Source organism: Vanellus vanellus (assembly GCF_965231255.1).
Source record: "Vanellus vanellus genome assembly, chromosome: 1".
NCBI lineage: Eukaryota > Metazoa > Chordata > Aves > Charadriiformes > Charadriidae > Vanellus > Vanellus vanellus.
Genome location: NC_138905.1, coordinates 218,773,815 through 218,793,692, shown reverse-complemented (window position 1 = coordinate 218,793,692; position 19,878 = coordinate 218,773,815). Strand labels below are relative to the sequence as shown.

At 42.3% G+C, this 19,878-nt stretch overlaps 2 protein-coding genes across 5 annotated transcripts in view; one reads left to right on the top strand and one right to left on the bottom strand.

The window, feature by feature from the left end:
* Window positions 1-7,533, bottom strand: part of RSF1 (remodeling and spacing factor 1) — a 61,448-nt gene extending 53,915 nt beyond the window's left edge. Inside the window, exon 1 of the mRNA XM_082481031.1 lies at window positions 7,309-7,533. Within this exon, the coding sequence (XP_082337157.1) occupies window positions 7,309-7,510 (202 nt within the window). The 5' untranslated portion in view covers window positions 7,511-7,533. The remainder of the gene's footprint in view (window positions 1-7,308) is intronic.
* Window positions 7,001-18,688, top strand: AAMDC (adipogenesis associated Mth938 domain containing). Of its 4 annotated transcripts, none has more exons than XM_082481046.1 (4): window positions 7,001-7,371; window positions 11,485-11,635; window positions 15,315-15,410; window positions 16,494-18,688. In XM_082481046.1, the coding sequence occupies exons 2-4, from the start codon at window positions 11,504-11,506 to the stop codon at window positions 16,632-16,634; spliced, it is 369 nt and encodes a 122-aa protein (XP_082337172.1). In that variant the 5' UTR covers window positions 7,001-7,371; window positions 11,485-11,503; the 3' UTR covers window positions 16,635-18,688. The 4 variants fall into 4 exon arrangements, with proteins under 4 accessions (XP_082337172.1, XP_082337170.1, XP_082337171.1 ...); XM_082481044.1 differs by lacking the exon at window positions 7,001-7,371 and adding an exon at window positions 7,823-7,894; XM_082481045.1 differs by lacking the exon at window positions 7,001-7,371 and adding an exon at window positions 7,825-7,884.
* Window positions 18,689-19,878: the final 1,190 nt, after the last annotated feature.

The following is a 19,878-nucleotide window of genomic DNA, read 5'->3' as shown; positions in this document are numbered from 1 at the left end:
GTAATCCCAAACAAGAGAAAAAAGTTGCATTCAGGAAAGGTGTAGAAAACTCAGGAAGCCCCTGAGCTACAAACATGGATGCAGGTCTGCTTCTGCAGACCTCTGAAGTTGGCCAAGGACAAGGTACAGTGTTGATGGATTGCTGAACAAAACATAACTTCCAGCTTACGTGTGATGATGGTGTCACACAGAACTCACTTTGATGTTTATAAAGTTCTCTGATACAGATGTGGCACAATACAGCTTCATTCAGTAAACATCATCTTGCACTGGACAGAAAAATTTCCACCGGCATTCCATGATCTTACACACTTGTCCTGGAATAAGCCTTAAGGCTGTGACTTGGGAGCAGTGTCAGAAGTTTTTGCTCCAGTTCTGTACCATCCAAAGCACACTGGAATTCAAAGCAGCCACCTAGCAAAAGTGTACAGCCCTTCCTCGATGGAGGCATATGGTCCAACAGAACCTGCACAATCCCTAGGAGGGCTGAGATGTCCTGCCACGGCTCATCTGTGCCTGGAGAGCAGCATCCCAAATTCCCTTTTTCCATTCCACGTGGCATTCTGTCATCTCTTTCAGATGGGCAGGAGAGAGATGGAAAGAGACCAAAACATTTGTCTCTCTAGAAATATAGTGTTTTCCTGTCTTCTACGTAGTGTCATAAGATGATGTGGAGTCTAGTTAAAACTAGCATTGCCAGCCTAAATACGAGAGCGCTCCGGTGAGCTGACATGCCAGCTAAATGCACATAAAGATATGAAGTCTCACCACAGAAAATCTAACAAAACAGGAATAAAGATATGCATCCATGCTCTATTATGAGATCATTAATTCCAAGGAAAACTTAATTCACTTCTTAAATGAATAACTGAAAAGTAAAATTACTGAACAGAAAGTTAGTTCTGTTTTACCTCAAACCAGGACAAAAGCACATGTGGATAAGGCATGCTGACCTCAAAGTCACATTAATCTAAAGTGACTGAAGTGTAGACAAGAGGAGTTTATTCTGCATTAGAGACTTATTTGCCATGAAGTCAGCACAAGAATGATTACCGCTGTGACTTATTTTCTCAGAATTTAACCCTGGTATGTTGTTTGAGAATTTCAGCTCCAAGCCACTGGAGTCTACCTTCAACAAATCAGTTAATTTGATGGCCAGAAACTTAGAGGTGTAGAACTTCCATCAAACTCAAAAATGAAACAAGCACAGAAGTAATTCACTGTGATCTAAAGTTTACTAGATACGCTTTTATTCTCCAATAGTTTGTTGCTAAGCTAAAAATACCACATTTCACTATGGCTTTGACAGAAACGTTTTGGATCAGTCCCTAGGTGCAGCAGGAAAGCAATGATCTACTTATATTCCACATATATACGAGTAAGTTCAGCCTGCATTCAGGTGATAACTACTTGACTGATTCCAAACAGCAGTTAAATTTCTTACTCATAAAGGAAAGGGTGTGAAAAAATATGAACAGTCAGACCTGCAGAGCAGATGAAAAGTGTTACCTCTGTGATACAGCTTTATGGCAGAAGCAAGCTTATAATAGATATAACCACACATTTAATATGTTTAATGAAGCAGATTCAGCAATACATAGTGTGTGAATAAGCTCCACCCATCCAGCATTAAAGACACTACCAACATTAGATGTCAGAACTTGTTTTTTTATATAAACGGACACCACATGAATTAATCTTTCTGCATTGAAACAAGTTAATAAATCTTAAATTTTAATAATTGATATTGTACTTAGTGAAACAGTGTTTGACATTACTTGCATATCACATTTATCACCTACTTTTAATACTAATGAATCTACCGTGGCTATTACACATTATTGCAGTGGATCATGACTTCACTTAAGAGTCACATCAAACCCCTTAACTTCTGATCAACAGTACACAAACGTGCTTGATATCAAACATTAAATAGAAGAAAAATCAATCACATTAACAGAACACTTCCCTACCCTCTTCATTAGAAACATACCTAATCTTGAGCTTGAAAGCCTGTCAAACTCCTTGTCATTAGGCATAGTTGGCTTTTGCTTGCTATATTAAACAGCTACAAAGCTTCAGGTATGTTTCTCCCATACAGACACTCAAAAGCAGTTCAAGTCAACGTTAATTGTTAATTTCTTCAGGGAATGGTAAGAACCCTTAAGCTTAGCACTGTAAAGCTTTCCAGAGGTAGTGGAATGACAACAAAAAAAACCTTGACATAACCCACTGAAATAAATGATTTCAGCATCCAAATGCATTTGAAACGAGAAAAGATGTTAAGTGTCTAGAAGATTTAGAAAAAATACAGCAGCTTGTAAAACACAACTTACTGCTTTGAAGCATGGTAGCTCCAAAGACTATGTATTTTTTCAGTTCTACAATGTAGTACCAAGTGTTCTTTACTGAAAAAATTAAAGGAACTATAAAGGACTTGCACAGATTTTCCACAAGCTACCTGCTGTTAACCTCAGTTCTCATTATAAAGACAGAAAAGGGGAAGGGGAGAAAAGATTTGCAAAAATGGATCTATTACCAGGCATCTGCATCTGGTCATGTCTTTCTTTACACCACTTAAAACCAAGTCAACATGTAAAGAGTGTTTTTTATTATCAAACTCCAAACAAATATATTCATGCTGTAATTAAGCAACAAACTTCTAGGCTGGGTCAATCCGTCAGGGTGATTGTCAAGAGTCAAAGGAGAGAAAGAAGTTTGAGCTGCAGTAGGGATACAGAAGAGTGCCTCAGACTGCAAATCCACACACCAAAACACACTTGCTGTTTCCAAGACCACCTTTAGCACGATCATTACCAGCAAGTAAGTTCACTATTTTGCCGAAAGAATACGCAAAGCACGCGTGCTTGTTCCCATTTCAATCAAGAGCAAATCAAACCCCATACTGCTAAGAAAAGCCTGCAAGAACTGATGAGCCAACACAGCCAAACACACTTCGGAAGACGCCATTCACCTCCGCAAGAGGTTCTCCCATTCACACACTAGGGAACCTGGCAAACCAGCAAGCGTTTTGCGTAGTCATGTGTAAAATTAGATCTCTGTTGTGCAAGCTAACATTCTACTAATATTTTCATTCACAAGAGACCAAGTGCTTAATTAACATTTATACTGATTCTCAAGCTATTTACCGACACAAAGGAGGTGGCGATTTGATATCCTTAAACACAGCCCTAAATACAGATATAGTTCTTGCTCCTCTCTATCACATACGTTTATTATTTAAATTTGGAACTGGTCTTCTGTAGCAAGTAAAACTCTTAGGAAAAAAGACAGCATATATGTGTTAGAACTATGACAACAAGTGTTGGTTTCCTGTGACGATTTCTTCCAGTTTGCACAGTTTTGCCTTTGGAAGCAAGCACAGGCAAAAGAGACACGGCACTGTGGCGCACCTATACATACCTAAAAGTAAAGTAATACAGGGGTAATGACATCTCCCAGCCCTAAGAAGTTCCAGTTAAAATCATATATTGGGTTGCTTTTTAACAAATCTTACGAGAAAATTTACTTTTTGAGACATATCAGCTAGGAAATTTTGCCAGTTAACAGTCACCATCTTGACAGACACTCGACTTTATTCTTTCCAAAGAAGTTTAAGATTGTCACAATTGCAACCCAAGTCACAGCGTTGTACATAAAGCAAAGATAACCATTCTCAAAGGGAAGATAATTATTCTTCATAACATGAAATCTTCACCAGATAACCACAGGTCTCATTACTTTGTTTGAATGGTTGCAACTTTCATATGAACCACCAGCAGGAAAAGTTAAGCTATTTTATTGTACAACTTTCCTAAGAAGCAGACTATTTCCACAGCTACCAGTTTATCCCACCATTCAATAGCAACAGGCAAAATCAACACCACACATTCTTATTTTCCAAGTCAAGGATGATTCACATTACCCACCAAATCCCAAAGAACAGTTTAAATTGGTTTGTGCATTTCAATACAAGACCATGCCTGTGTACACACAGTTAAACATCTAACCTGCTACTAATACAGGTAAATTTGATATCTAAACTAGGAAAACTATTCATACCCGAGAACTGTCATTACTATTTGTCTTGAAACTCTCGGTTAGGAGAGGTAATATGGCAAAGTTCAAGTGCTTAAGAGCTTAAGAGCACTTTACAAAAAATCTAAAATCCCTCTAAGAAATATTTGATAGCTTCCTAGCTGTCAACATCTGCTCAACATCCATGCAGCATCCCTGCTTGTAAGGGAAGGTTATACTTTGTTTCCTTAATAATGAACAAGTTCTTTGTTCTAATTATTAACAGGAAAAAAAATATGACTGTTATACAACTTTCAAACAACGTTAAACTTGAGCTCCTAGTTCTACTTCAGGCACCTGATATTAAGAAAATAACTTCTACTGGCATCTTCCAAGAGCAACTCTTCAGACAAGAAAATATAGGCCATTTTTTTTCAAAAAACAACAACACAAAAATAAACCCAAACCACTTTTAAAGCTGCTGATCATCAAAACAGCTTTAAAGGTAATCAACAAAACCCTCTAACCATGGATTCCCTTCCTTGATTGCAAAATGAATATAGAGAGGAGTTCCAAATAGCTGTTACCTGGCAGCTGAGATTTACAACTTGGTCCAGATTGTAAGAAGTTCAGAACAAAACACTGAGGTTTTGTAGCTATTTGCTGAGATTTTGTTATGTATTACTGTCAATGCAAATCCACTGTCAAGCACTGCTGGTATCAAAAGCAAAACTAACTGTATATAACCGAAATCATAATCCTTTTTGCAATCCAAGGAAAACTACATACAGTTGGTAAATAACAGATGTTCAGGAAAAAAAAGGACCACTTCAGTTTTCAATCAATGTTTAGCAACTTTATGACATGCACCCTTAAAAACACCACTTTGGGGACTAATTTAAGTAAAAATCACGTAGAGAAATTTAGTAACTTCAACCGTTTTTCCAAAAGCATAAAATATACCAAGTAACAGCTACCAGCACCACAAAACAAGCCCAACGAGTTGGTTGTATCAAAGAAAACCCCTGTCACACAAGTTATCACACAAAGCGTCAAGAATCACCCAAGTTTGTTATTCATACTTCCACACTTACTTTCTTAGAGATGAGAAAATGCAAGCAAATACATCATCTACACCAGACACAAGCAAATAATCCAAGTAATTTAGAGATTACATTTTCAGAATCTAAAACTGCTCCCATTGGGGGGGGACTGTTCAAAAGCAGTGAGAATAACCTGTCCCCTGCCAAACAGAAAGGGCATTACAGAGAGAAGTTTAAAAATTTGGCAAGTCTTAAAATCAACCCATAATGCAAACTCCATAATGCAAGTCATTTGAAAGCTTTTTTGAAAAGCATTGTGCAGTAATCATTGTCCTATTGATAAAGCCTCCAGTCATGCAGTTAAAGTTATCAGGAAATATTTTTTTTTAATCAAACACATATACTTAAAACACAGGTCACTATCTCATCCTTTCATTTTAATTTATTCCGCAGTTCACACAAGAAAATTACTCTTACACACCCACTTACGTTGTGTCACACAGTAAAAGCATTCGTTTTCTTTACAGACATCACTTTAAAAGGAACATTTTAATTAAAAATTCAAACTTTTAAGTGTGTTGGTGATATTTATGAATAAGTTTTGCAACAGTTTAACAAAACAATGCTTTTTCTAATGAGCCCTTTATATAACATAAAAAGTACAGGAGTGCTGGGGGAATTGAATAAATACCTATTTTCCAGAAAGTTAACCCTGTTTTTAGAAGTTAGACGATCTCACGCATCTTTTTCATATTGATTAGGTACTGGACAACACAAGGAGACAATACATTTATCTCATTATATTTCAGCAGTGGCTGTTGTGAACTCAAAGATAGGATGTCTGCACTTTGCAAAAAGCAACTTCCTTTATATGAGGAAGTACCTACACGCCGATTTAATTAAAAAAAAACAAAAACAAAAACAAAACAACCCAAAACAACTCATACAGAGTGGGTTTGGTGGGAAGGGAGGTGAGAGTGAGTACATTTCGGGGGAAAAGCAGGGGCTGTTGAACCAAAAGCAGCCCTGAGCTGGGCTTCTCCAGCAGCAGGAAGTTTCTATGGGGCCTTGCCGAGCATGCGCTGTGAGCTCCACTGTCTCCCTATGTGGCAAGAGTGCAGAGGCAACAACCAAACCAATAATAGAGACAAGAGACCAAGAGCAACAAGCACCTTCCCCTCTATATTCCTACCACCGCCTCCTCACAGCCCTCCCCAGGCTGCTCTCTTGGCCCGGGGCCTCCCACATCCATTGCAGGGAGCAGGAATTAGAGAGTCTGGCAACCAAATCTGCTACTGGAAAAAGAGAGAGAGAGAGAAGAGGAGGAGCAGCTTGAAAGAAAACAGTGGAGTGCATAACCCATCCCTCCACCTCGCACAGCTCAGGTGGCGGTGGGGAAGGAGCAAACAGCAAGCTCCCCCCCCCACCCCCCCTCAGCTACAAGAGGGGAGGAGAGGGATGGAGATGGCACACAATGGCTGGCTGTGTTTGTGAGCAGGAGATGGCCTACAACAGCAGCTCTGGGAAGGGCTCAGAGCTTCTCTGTGCCCCCCCCCCCCCCCCCTCACCCCCCACGCCATTCCTCACCCCACATACACAGAGGAAAGGGGAGGGTGAAAGAGGAGCAGGACGTTGCCTTGTGTGTGTCTGTGTCCCCTTCTTGTTTCAGAGGAAGTAAAAAAGGACACATACGTGGGGGGGGCGGGGGGGGGGGCAACCCCCAAGCTGGGGGGAGGGGAGGAGGTGGAAGAGATCCGCTGCTAGCGCCAAGCTGAACAAAATTAGTTATTTTAGCTTTATTTCCCTTTCTGCAGGAGTTCCCCCCCCCTTCCCGCACAGAGCTCGGGAGCAAACCCGGAGGGGGAGGGGGGCTCAGAGCCGGCACTTGAGGGGGGGGGGGGGGGGGGCGCGGGAGGAGCCCCCCACCTCCTTCCCCTGCTCCACCGTGAGGGGGAGGCAGCTCCACACATAAATAGCTGCTCCCCCCCTAAGAAAAAAAAAAAAAAAAGAAGTGCCGTGCTGAGGGAGGGGGGGAGAGGGCTCCCCCCACCCCCCCTGAGGGCCGCTCCGGGAATCCCAGGCCCCTCCTCTCCCTCAGCGCGCTCCACCTCCGGGGCCGGGAGGAGGCGGGGGGGGGAATAGCCCCGGTTCCCCCCTTCCCAGTTCGCCCCCCCAGCCCGCCCTGAAGGGGATAAGGGAAAGGGGGGAAGTGGGGGGAGGGGCGGGGGGACTTATCCGGGCCGCTCACCCTGGTCTCCGGGCTCCTGCGGCGGCTGCAGGACGCGCTCCAGCTCGGGGAAGGGCAGCTCAGGTAGGTCCAGCAAAGCCCCGTAACGCTCGAGGAAAGAGCAGACGACGGCGAAGTTAGGCCACGAGCCCGGGCAGCAAGGGCCTGCCGGAGGAGGGGGAGGCGGAGATGGAGCCGGAGGAGCCGCCGCCGCCGCCGCCATCTTGGACCTGAGGATGGAGAAGGAGCTGGGGAGGGGGCGGGGGGAGAGAGGGAGGGAGGGGGCGCTGCCGAGCCGCGCCGCCACTATCCCACAATGCAACGGCGGGATGGGGAGGGGAGAGGAGGGGGGAACGGCAGCTAGAGCAGCGCCAGGCAACACTCCCCCCCGCCTCGTGCGGCCAGGGGAATGAAAACAAGGCGGGGCGATTGATGACAGGGAGGGGGATAGGCCAATCGAAGCGGGCGGGGGCGGGGCCGGCAGGTAGCGCTGGCCAATGAGAGGGCAGCGGGCGTTCCCTCCCCTCTCCCCCACCCCCGTCTCCGTGGGATAAGTGGAGGGTGCGCCCGGCGGGGTAGGGGGTCGCGCGCGCGGCGGTGAGTGCGGGTGGGTAACGGTCGTAACGGATCCCCTCAGCCTGAGGGGAGGCGGCGGGAAGGAGGCGAGGGGACCTCGGCTCGGTTTCCGACCCCGCTAAGCGCAGAGGCGCTCCATGGAGCTGCCCGCTTCCCTCCCTCCCGGCGGGGGAGAGAGAGGCGTGAGGCGGAGGGTCAGGCGAGGCCTTGTTTCGGGGGGGGTGGGGGGTGGTGCTCAGCTGTGCCGCCTGCCCCTGCGTGCTGGCCGATGTACCCCCCTCCATGCTTCTCTCGGTTCTCTGTCCTTTCCTCCTTCCTTTCCCCCCCGTCTTGTTTCTAAAATACCGTTCTACCCCCTCACCTCTTACAAGCACCTCACCCTCCGTGACCCCTCCCCAATAACTCCTTCCTCAGCTCCCCAGCAAAATTAGATTACTGAGTTGCCTAAAAATGTTTTCCTAGTTCTTAAACTTGACACCTGCCCCTGCTCTACCCAGTTCATTTAACTTTTCTGCTTGCCTTTCTACTGTCAGTTTTTAAACCTTGACCCACTTTTCTAGCTGCTGTGTTGCTTCAGAAGTTGCATCGGCTGCGGGGAAGTTGCCCACCTTCACCTGGTGACCCTGCTCCCAGGCAGCGCTGGAGAACTGCCTCGTCTTTTGATGCCTTGTTCCTGACTGATGCCAATTTACTCTTTCACCTTTATCCCCTTTGATCTCAGGTCACGCCTTGGATTTTATGAAACATTCTTTCCTTCTGCAGTCTCTCAATAAAAGATTCTCTGGTGCACTGCTCTCCTTCACCTTTTTTATTATATTTGTGGCTGGTGGGTGCTACTCTGAAACAACGTTTACCTTCACAGAAGACAGTGGTACTGGCAGTTTTAAAATCCACCTGCTTGCCTGACTGCACTTCAATCTCAAGTTTCTTCAGTTTCATTCTCAGCTATTTTTTTCTTCTGCCATCCTTAGCCACTGCTTCATTTCTTTCTTTCAGTATAGTCTCCTTGCATAAATTTTTATTTTGCCTGCTTTTAAGCTCTTCTGCGTCCTTTATTTCCTATGTTTTTATACTCTCATAACTTTGTTTATAGATTCCTGAGCCCTTTCTCCTCCTCATTTCTTTGTGTTTGGACTGCTGCAATTTACAGAAATTGCTATTTTAGTTTGTACTTGTGAGTTGTATAGTTCATGGTCTCTTTTGCTCTTAAGTGGTACTGTATATTTTGGTACTGTACATTTGTCATAGTGAATAATTAAAAATACAACTCATTTTTGGAGAAATATTTTCCTGCTTCTTGCTGATTGGAGGTTGGACCATGCCTTCCACCAACAATGTTCAAAGTTCCTGTTAAAAAGTTCTTTCTTACTCCAATATAAGATACCCTCACTAATTCAAATAACCTGACCTTACTGATATTCTCTGGCAGTATTAGATTGCAAATTTTTATTTATGGCTTTTAAGTTTTGTTTCTTAATTTCTTCTATTTACTTTTTTTTTGTGCTGTTTGGAAAAGATACTATGGAACCCTTGGTTTCCCATTTGTGATTTGTGCCTGTTTGATTGCACAGTCAATACTATTGTAATACTATTGGGATTGGGAAATCCAATATTCCTAATCATTTTATTGTTCATTCACCTCTGTCTAACCTCCAGGTCTAATTCTGCTGTTTTCTCTCAAAACTAGCACAAGCAAAAATTCTTTTCATTCTTCAGAGCCAGGTTCTGGGTGGTTTATTCAGCCTTTACTCTTTGGTTGATGGGTGATTTCATTCTGTGGGGACTACTGCTGGCTATTTCTTCTGTTACAATCTCCCTTCAAGCAGATTTTTGGAAAAATAGTCTTACAAACCTTCATTTGAATCCATCGTGTTGCGGATGTGTAATGAGAGAATCTAGAATATATGAATTCAAGCAAGTTTCACTCCTCTGTAGCTGCTTGCCTGGCTTCCTATTTGGTGGGGCACATGTGTCACTAACTTCAAAAAAGGAGCGAGCAAGAAAGAATCGCCCCGTTATTTTGTGGAAGAAGCAGCTCTGGTAGCCTCAGTCCTGTGCCAAATCCAAAGCAACACAGGTTGTACTTCATGCAAGGTTTGAAACGTTTGATACTGAGATCCGCTCCTGGCAATCCGAGAAGAGCGTGTTCTGTCTGGCCATACTGTGGTTTCCTGTAGCACGTGCAAGATGGGAGGGGAGGCTTCTAGCAGGACTGGAAGCCTGGTAATTTGAAGATTACTCTTTTGTGAGCGCTCTTTCTTTAATTCATGCCACCAGTGTTCCTATGATTGATTATTTTATTATTTTTCCTGGTGAATTTGAACAATTAAAAAGCAAAGGATGAGAAACTGCATATCTGCCGCTGAGGTTTTCTGGATCAGCCAAGAGCAGATCTCTTTTTACTGCAGAAACAACCGGTTTTCTTCATAATGTGGGTTTCAGACCATCTTCCTTCTGAATTGAAAGGGCAGAAAGGCCACTCAACCCTTGAGATGGGTCAGTTGACTGCCATGCTAGTCTACAATGTGTTCCCAGGGTATTACCATGGGATTCCTCTTTTGTCATCTGCTGCCAGAATCCCACCAGCAATCAGACTGCAGCCGTGAGAAGGACAGTGAAGAGGGCATAAGCTTTCAGGGGGGCATTTCTGAGGCAGAGTTCCTGCCCTACTGACGCCTAGCTGTGATTGTCATAGCAGATCTAAAAATTACTGTGGTTAATACCGAAAAGTGGTTGGTCTATAGCAGCGCTGATAAGGCCTCAGCTGGAGCACTCTGTCTGGTTTTAGGCAAAAGACATCAAAGGAAGATGCATGCTAATTGTTGGCTGCCAGGGAAAAAGAGGAAAACGTGCAGAGATTTAGAAAACATGACTGTAAGGAAGGGAAGTTTAATCTAAAAGAAAGGAAAAAAGACTAAGAGTCAAGTCCTCAGGAAAACAGAAGGTGGTGGAAAAGACTAAGATTAAGCTGTTCTCCTTGTCCACAGTAGAAAGGATTAGAAATAATGGTTTTAAGTTGAAACAATTAAGATTGAGGTCAATCATTAGAAAAGACATTATTTGGGTGTTTAACTGTCCTGAGATGTTACACAAGGAGACTTGGCCTCAGTGAGGAGTGAGTAGGGAAGGAAGGCTTGGTCTCTGAAAGCCTTAATTGCTGTAGCAGTATGGCAAGGCCATTGTTTTGTTCATAGCTTTTCTATTGGGTTGGTTTGTTTGGGATTTTTTTTTAACCTCATTTACTGCTTTAAAATAATAAAGCAACCAAAGAAACAGTGTATCTTTCAGATATTTTAGGAAATTATCATCATCTTCATTGTACATGTCAGGGAGAAGATTAAAACCCAGATGTGAGAGGATATTCTGTGATCTTATCCCTGTGGATAGTTTTAAAAGTTGAGCACCCAATACTTGTACAGATTTAGCAAGTAAAATGATTTGCCCAAAATCCCCAAGAGGACTGATAATTCAACAAATCTGCTGATCCTCAGTTCAAATCTGTTGTCACAAAATCACGTGGATAAAGTCTGTAATAGTGTTTCCTTCCCAGCTCCTTGGGGCAAGGACAGAATTTTCTGCATATGTTAGCCTGATGTTATGTATTAAATATCCTTTTTCCAGACTTTGGTTCAACTTTGTGATGTCTTCCCCTGAAATCGCTTCCCTTTCTTGGGGTCAGATGAAGGTGAAAGGCTGCTCTACAACGTATAAAGACTGCAAAGTATGGCCAGGAGGAAGCCGAACCTGGGATTGGCGAGAAACTGGGACTAATGTAAGTTTGCTGTTTACTGTCCATCCTGCATTTCAAACAGGACTCAAGAGAACATTTGCTAAAGTTCCAGCCAGAAACTCAGTGAGCTGCCTTTTGCTCTCACCTAGCTGTTAGACTTTTCCTGGTAAAAACTGGGTGTTTCAAAAGTGACTGTGCGGAGAGGTCGGAGGACTGCAGATATGCAAGGTCCTACGGGTGATGGGGTGTACCAGCTGTTGCCACCAGTCCTCACAGCCACCTGATCAGACCACTCTCATACCTTAGAGTTCTCAAACAGCATTTTGCATTTGACTAAGAGTGCAATTGTCATAAGATGCTGGTAACAACCTTTTATCAGAAAGTGTAAACAAAAGTTGTGTTGAGTGAGACAGAAAAAAATTTATGAGAAGTTAAAACAAATCAACAGTAACTGACCTTATGTGCTTGGAAGACAACAATGCATGTGGTTTAGTTTATAGCCTTTTCCTTGGGGTCCCTTGTACTTATTTCAGAGGAAAAATATGCAGATACAATGTCATATGCGCTAGTTTCTCCGTGAAAAGCTCACAGTCTCGCTAACCACACAATGACTTCTCTTGGTAGCTATATACTAAGTGCTTGCCCTCACAATTTTTAAACTTTATCTGTAAATGCTATCAGAATTGTATAAAAGTACATGGAATAGTATTGACATTCCAGATTTAGAAGCAGCATAACGTCTATTGCATTAGGAACCTGATGATAATTCTTCCCGTATTAGGGCTTGCACTAGGATAGCTGTATTGGCTCGAAAAAAAATCCATACTTCCTAAGCAGAAGTTAAAGCACAAAAGAACTACATACTGATCAGGTCTTAGACTCAGCACCTGTGGCTGTACCCATGCAGAGGATACAGCTCTGTTGAATTCATTCTGACACAACTGAAGGGCAGAACCTTTGGTTTTGGAACTTCATCTATGATCTTTGGGGGAACAGAACTTTTTTAAGCTGTCAGAGTTCAGTTTGTACAGAGTATATAACTCCAAGAGAAAGGTAGTGCTGTCATGCAAAGATAGCTGTACCTTGCAGAGAGAAAGATAGCTGTGTATGTAACCTTTTTAAATGTATTTAATTTATGGTCTGATTATAAAAAAATTAAGTTTTCACTGGCTGGAGGGGTGGGTTGTGTGGCGAGAGTCACTTTTTGTTTGTTTGACAATACTGTTATCCTGGTTTATATACACATATGACTAGAGAGGCAGAAGAGACATGGCAGCTGGAAAGTTCCCAACTAGTTCCCTGCTCAGTCACATTTTGATACTCATTCTTACTACTTGAAAACTTTGGTTTCAAATTATAACCACCTACTAGCATTTAGGAGGCTGTGTTTTCCTTTTAAAGTTTCTAACAAGGGATATCTTCAGGTAAAAGCTGTAAGTCCATAAAAGTCTTTAGAGTGGTCCTCCAACTGAAATGAGAAAAATGAGACTATGTTAAAGTTGGGGGGGGGGGGAAGTTAGGGGTTTTTTTGAGAGGTAAGTTATCTGGCATCCTTTGTATTTCATCAGGAAGTAAAAAAAATACCTATATATAGGTCACTTGTAAAGCTCTTGCTTTAGGTCAGTTCTCTCCCCCTTGCAGCTATGAGGAGTTTGGTCATTTGGTTTAAAATTTAATAGCAAGCAACAAGTATGAGAATAGAACTAAGCTTTTCTAGACTGCATCTCCAACTCTAGAAGAACTATAAAAAAAAATAATCCAATCAGAACTGGAAATAGGAGGATTGCCCAGATGCATTTTCCACCCGTTTCTTTACGGTAGACTACAGTGCGCCTACTTTCTTGGACCATGCTTTTCCCAGGGGTAGGTGGAGCTGAAGTTTGGGAAACAAGCAGTGCTGGTCATGTCCCACACTCTAGTTGGAAATAAATTGCTCCCTTTCCTGCTCTGCTATCAGACTGCTGTCTAGTAGGTAATTCTTTCATCGGGAAAATTGCATAACTGGCTCTGCAAGGTTCTGTAACTAAGCAGTAATCGTTCTTATGGCCTTAACCCTTGGGGGTGACCGGCAGCCTCCCTGGCTGGCTGCGTTTCAGTGCAATCTGCTAATGGGAGAAAAGAAGTAGGAATTCTAAAGGAAGTCCGAAGAACAAAATAGGCAAAAAATTCTGCTGCCTTCCTCTTTCCCTCCAGCTGTCAAATCAGCAATGATACAGTTATTCCATCATGTTACATGTTTCCTTTAATGACCCTAGTTTCCCACATAACACATGGAAGCTCCCGCATCAGAGCGTCTTGTGTAACCAAAGAAAATCCTTTTGTTCCATGGTTTTAATATCTCAGGAGTACTTATCATATGACAGCAAACCTTCCCCAGCAATCTAATTATTGTAATTGCAGTAAGCCATACCAGTTCTTTTTGTCTAAGTTTTGAGTCTACTTTAGAACCCCCAAAGGAAAAGCATTACCTATTCTGTCATAAACATGTATGTGCAGTGATTTGGCCTGAGAATTCTCTGCATATGGAAGTGAACTCGGCATCCTAGGTGTGGATATCAAATGTAAATGGAATTAAGGGGAATGCAACTTGGAGAACGAGAAAGGTGAATTGTTAAGCCGGTGCTTTGACCTTAATTCATTGGAAGATTGTAGTATATTCTGGAAGTATAGAGGATAAAGGTGTATGGACATATCCATAAGAGTAACATTCTCCACGAGTCCACCATGGTGTTGCCTACTTCAAATGAGACACTCACCTCAGTGCTCTGAAAGAACTTAAGAATTCTCTCCCCCCCCCCCCAAAAAAAGGAGAGGAAAAAAAAAAAAAAGAAAAAGAAAAAAGAAAATGCCAGGACAGGGAGGGGAATAGTATTTATGGTTTAAAAATTGCACACCAAAAAGGGGCCAAATTCTAGCCACAGGTTGTGCATTTTCTTACTCTTGGCCATATAAAGATACATTGAATCCAGGAGGAGAATTAGTGAGACATCATAATGTTTTATAGTAACATTACAGGTGTATTTGTGGATTTGTATGTTTACAGCATACTAGTAGTAAATGGGTGTACTTCTTTAAAAACTCAATGTGCTGTTAAAGCTCTTTTTTTTTTTTTTTTTTTTCTTCTTTGAGGAGTTTGGTTTCAAATATTCCTTTTTCAAAATTAAGAGTAGTGCAGAAATTGAAACTGTTAGCTGCAATGAAGCTAACCAATATGTTTTAGTCCTCTTTAGTAAATGAGATTTGCAATGTAAACAAGAAAAGGATTTAATCATTTTAATTATTGGAGAAGGTCTTTGTAATTAAAGTGAGTAAACTTTGGCTGGCCACTATCTTTATTACAAAAAGGTTTTGTTCATTTGAAAACAAAGGCAATGTGTTGCAATTTATTGATTTCACTTTAACTTTTAATATTTATAAAATGCTAGTTGTTAGACATAAATGTTTTAGAAATGTGTAATGCATCTTTTTATTTTTAACTGTTAAATAAAGAGGGATACTATTGCCATCAGTTGATTAACTATCATCCTTCATCTGCATATAAAATATCTTTTTTAATTACCAATGTTGTCTACTGTGTGAGTGCAGAAAAGAGGGTTGTGTTGCATTTTGGTACTGCTGATTCACCCTGCTAATCTACAGACAGTCTCAAAACATACAGATGAAGCTTTCCTGGTGGTTGCTGTCAGTACACAGACTATTGTTTTCCTCCCATGACACTTAGCATTCTCCAGGAGTGCAGCCGGCTGACCTTGAAGAAGTTGTCAAGAAGGGTGTTAAAACTATGGTGATTGGTCGTGGCATGAGCGAGGCTTTGCAGGTAGGGTTTTGTTCTATGATAAACATAAACTAGAAGTGTTTGTTTCCCTCTCCCTCTGATTAGGGGTGTGTGTGCGGAAGTCTATGATGCTTTACGAAGAGGGGGAAAAAAATTCAGGATGCTGAATTAGCATGACTGAGCTCCTGCCAGGAGTCACTCTCTTCCTGAAAGAAGCATCATTTGAGCTCCTCTGTATTAGTGCCAATGTCAAGCAGTAAACAGGTTTATGTTCCACGAATAAATTTAAACAAGGAGATTTTTTTGCAGTGTCATTAGTCACCCGTCTTAGAATAGGTTATGAACTAGCTCTCTAGGCTGCTGTAAAGACTTTGATAATTAGGCATTTTTGTTCCTGATGTTCGCAGGATGGCATTGCAGTAGATAAACTAGCTACAGAAAGCTCAGAAATCATAGAATCATAGCATGGTGTAGGTTGGAAGGGACCTTGAAGATCATCGAGTTCCAAGCCCTCTGCCGTAGGCAGGGACACCTCCCACTAGACCAGGTTGCTCCAAGCCCTGTCCAGCCTGGCCTTGAACACCTTCAGGGATGGGGCAGCCACAGCTTCTCTGGGCGACCTGTTCCAGTGCCTTACCACCCTCAGAGTGAAAAATTTCTTCCTAATATCTAATCTAAATCTCCTCTCTTCCAGTTCAAAGCCATTACCACTCGTCCTATCACTACATGCCCTTGTAAAAAGTCTTTCCCCAGCTCTCCTGTAGGCCCCCTTTAGGTACCGGATGAGGTTCACTTCATGAGAAACAACTCTTAAGCCTTCTGGTGAGGTAACACCCTATTTAGATTAACTACCTTTAGCTCCAGTTCTATTTATTTTTGTAGTCAAGGGCTGCATTTTAAACCATGTTAAGGAGAGCTCTGTGTGTGTATACAAGTTGCTTTATTCAAGAGAAAAAAATTATGTCAATCTTAAAAATATCTGAGCGTATTATCAGTTTGGCTGCTGTCAATTACTTAAGCGCATCTACTAACAAATGTCATTGGTACCTGTTTTTCTTCAAGCCTTACAGTGTGAGGGCAAAAGATTCTAATACTTGCTCTCCCCGTTTCCTTTTCTCTTCTGAGGTACCACAATCGACTGTGGACTATCTGAAGAAAAATGGGATTGACGTGTTGGTCTTGCAAACAGAGAAGGCTGTGGCAGAGTACAACACCCTGGCTGCTCGGGGTGTCAAAGTGGGGGGAGTCTTCCATTCCACCTGCTGAAGCATTACAGCTCATTCCGCCTTCCTTGGCTGCAGCCAAATCGTGGACACACCTCTCCACCGAATCAAATTACAGTCAACAGAGTGCGGACTTACGTGCCAAGGCATTTGTGTGCTGACAATCTAAAATGCAAGGACAGTTTATTAGTTCAGGATTTAAACAAATTGAGTGCTCACAAAAGGGGCTGTGAATGAAATCATTTAATTACAGAACCATTTCCATACGTTCTTGAGATTGACCTAATTGTCCTCTGAAGACTGTCCATATCCTGGTTACTTAACTTTTCACCTGTTGGCTAAATTAAGATACTAGGATTTGAATACTTTTATTAGGAAATGGCTGGTAATTACATTATTGGCTATTGGAATGCAGCCATAAAATACCTGATGAGTACAATCAAGTGGTAGATATGAAGGGTTGGTAAAGCAGCACTTTATTACCACTGTATAAATAAGTTAAAAATAAAATAAATTAAAAAGCAAACCCAGAACATACAACTTTGCCTCCTGCTGGTGACTTCAGTCAGGATATTGGCTACGCGGATCTGTTTCTGATGATTGAAGAACATCACATCATTTAGTACTTTCAAATTTTACATTGAACCTGGAAAAAGCAAAAAAAAAAAATGTCTACAGAGAATAAACATAAAAGCTGGGCCTTAAAGAATTTTTCTATTAATTAGGAATTATCTATTCTAATGTCCCTAAGTGCTTAAAATCATCAGAAAGATTTGTCACAAAACTAAAGTTTGCAACATAAAATGTTGATATTTAGGAAATTAATATAAATGGCTGCTTGCAAGCTGGGGATGGATGTGTGAATTCTTACTGGTCATCATCACTTGATGATTTAAATGTTGTGCCAACAAGCATATTATTACACTGAAAATTTAACAAGTTCTCTTAGTTGCTGTTCTGGGTGAGCTTCTATTAATATTACTAGTTACAAGTCACCTACTGTAGATTTATTTTTTTTTTTCCCACCAGGCTCACTAATTCTTGATCTGTGCATATTAAGTCTGTGCCTATTAACGAAAGCACCAAGATGTCACTACTGAAAGCCCTGAGGCACTCAGAGCTATCCCAGCAGCAGCAGAGAGGCTTAGATCACCGTGAGAACGTACTGGCTTTCCCGAGACCCAAGAATAACCCTTCACAAAATTCTATGTTCTTTTTCTGTTTATTTGCTCTAGTAGTCATTTAAAACCTTTCATCTGATAAAATACAATGTGGTGTACAAGCAAAGGGAAAGTGAGTACTTGAATGTTTTATCTTGCAATCTCCTAATTACAGCAATATTTTCTGCTAGTGTAGCTAAATTTGAGGCAACATCTTATCTAAACCAGCAAAAACTGCCTTTCCAGCTGCATCTCTGTTCTCTGACATAGCAGCCGGAGTAACACTCATCAGAGCCACTGTGACGTTGTTCTGAAGAACATGCACAATGCGAAGTAGAGAGTGAACCACTGACCCAGAAGATGGCCATCATCGTGAGAGAATGCCAGTAGAACCAGTTCCTACCAATCCACAGAGAGAGGGAAGACTTGTTGCATTAAAGCTTTGCTATCTCGTAGCGGAGGTGGTTTGATGCTCTTGATCGCAGTCGTATATTTGTGTTATTTCATGAGCTTATGGGCCTTAAGGCAGCCTTAGATAGGAAAAGGCTTTGTAAGGCTTTTACTGAGAGGACAATTCTAGTTTCTGAAGTCCTGCAGCATGCATGTTACACTCTTAGAAGTTGAGCAAGCACCTTATCTTTCACGTCCAGGGTTGTTTTTTTTTTCTGTTTTGTTTTTTTTTTTTTTAATATTTTCATATTAATGTGGTACATAATGATGAAAACACATTCAACGAAACTGCTCAGCCCAGGTCCTGCATTTGAAAAAAATACTGTGGGCTCATCTGCCGGTGCTCTGTGTTTTGTCCTCCCAGAAGGCATGGGAGGAATACAGCCCCTTTAGCATTGCCAGGTGACTTTCAGAGGTGCGCCCTGCCCGGCTTTGTGCTGCAGCCCCTTAATTGTTCCTTTCATTTGGCAACCGGTAGGATACAGAAGATTCCACTTCTCAAATGGGGAGCTGCAGCGTGCAAAAAACCCCACGGATTTCCCTTTTTAAAGGTAAACTGCAAAGTTTCACTGCCATCAGTACAAAATTTTGGGGTCAGCAAGGACTACTTCTGGAAGTCGTCTCCATCCGCATCATCTATTGCTGCTCTTGTCACATCCGAGTCAGCTTTATCAGTTCCCACAAAAGCGCCTGCTCTGCTTGGGCTGCTCCAGTCACTGAAAGCCCAACTTCCTTCTTGGTGCCTGAAATTGCTTTGCTGGTAACAGCTGGGACTGATTCATCAGAAAATTCAACCAGAGTGCAAAATGGTATCTTTATTAAACTGCTGCTTTCAGCTTAGAGCCGTAAATAATTGGTTAAAATTACAAGCTCGTCGCCCAAATCATGGGAATGCCCTTTTAGAGGGCAGGATTTCTCACGTACGCTGCTTCTCTGCCTCCCACCGGGAAAAACCATCTCCCAGCCGGCAGTGAGCTCCCACCCTGACACTCTCATTAAAGCGCAGCCGCGGCTGGGCTGGCTGCCAGGAAGATTCCACCCAGCTGCTCCGCTGCCGAGCCCGTCCTTCCCCAGCCCTTATCTTGGTGAAGCAGCATGCGTGAGCTGGCAGCCAGGAGAAAGAGGCCGTGAAAAGGCTCACAGACACACCGAACGCAACAGGACCAGTGTTTTTGAGGGCCGTCAGGTGGCATTTGTGCACAGCCTGGCATCTATGAGCCTTCAAACTTTAGTTCCAAGTCCCGCTAATATCGCATTAGCAAATTGTAAACTAAAAAGGAGCCTGCTCACGCATTCCTAGTGCCTGCTGCTAAGAATAATCTGGAAGACACGAGTGAAATTAAGATGAAAATAGCGATTTTATCTCTGACTTGCTCAAAAGATTGGAGAACTCGGACAGGCAAGGCAGGACTCCAGCATAAACGCAGCTCCGTGAGCTGGAACCCAAGCTGATGTCATATGGACCTGATTTTTCTTTCATCTTCCCAAGAACTTACTTTGTACTTTTTGCAGGGACTCTACCCACCCACTTAGTTTTTCGGTACTTTTCAAAATAAGATGCGTGAAAGCCACACTGGGCTTGAGTGAATCTCTCATAATCTTCAACTTCATTCCAAATACATTTGTGTATTGTTTTAAGCATTCTTGACTTGACAATTGCATTATTTACTTGCAAAG

Excerpts from the sequence above, each read along its gene's own strand:
- AAMDC (XM_082481043.1), top strand. The coding sequence starts at position 11,456 with ATGTTATGTATTAAATATCCTTTTTCCAGACTTTGGTTCAACTTTGTG. Across the intron at positions 11,636-15,314 it reads GGCGAGAAACTGGGACTAAT|CATTCTCCAGGAGTGCAGCC; the intron begins GTAAGTTTGCTG and ends CATGACACTTAG. Across the intron at positions 15,411-16,493 it reads GCATGAGCGAGGCTTTGCAG|GTACCACAATCGACTGTGGA; the intron begins GTAGGGTTTTGT and ends TTCTCTTCTGAG.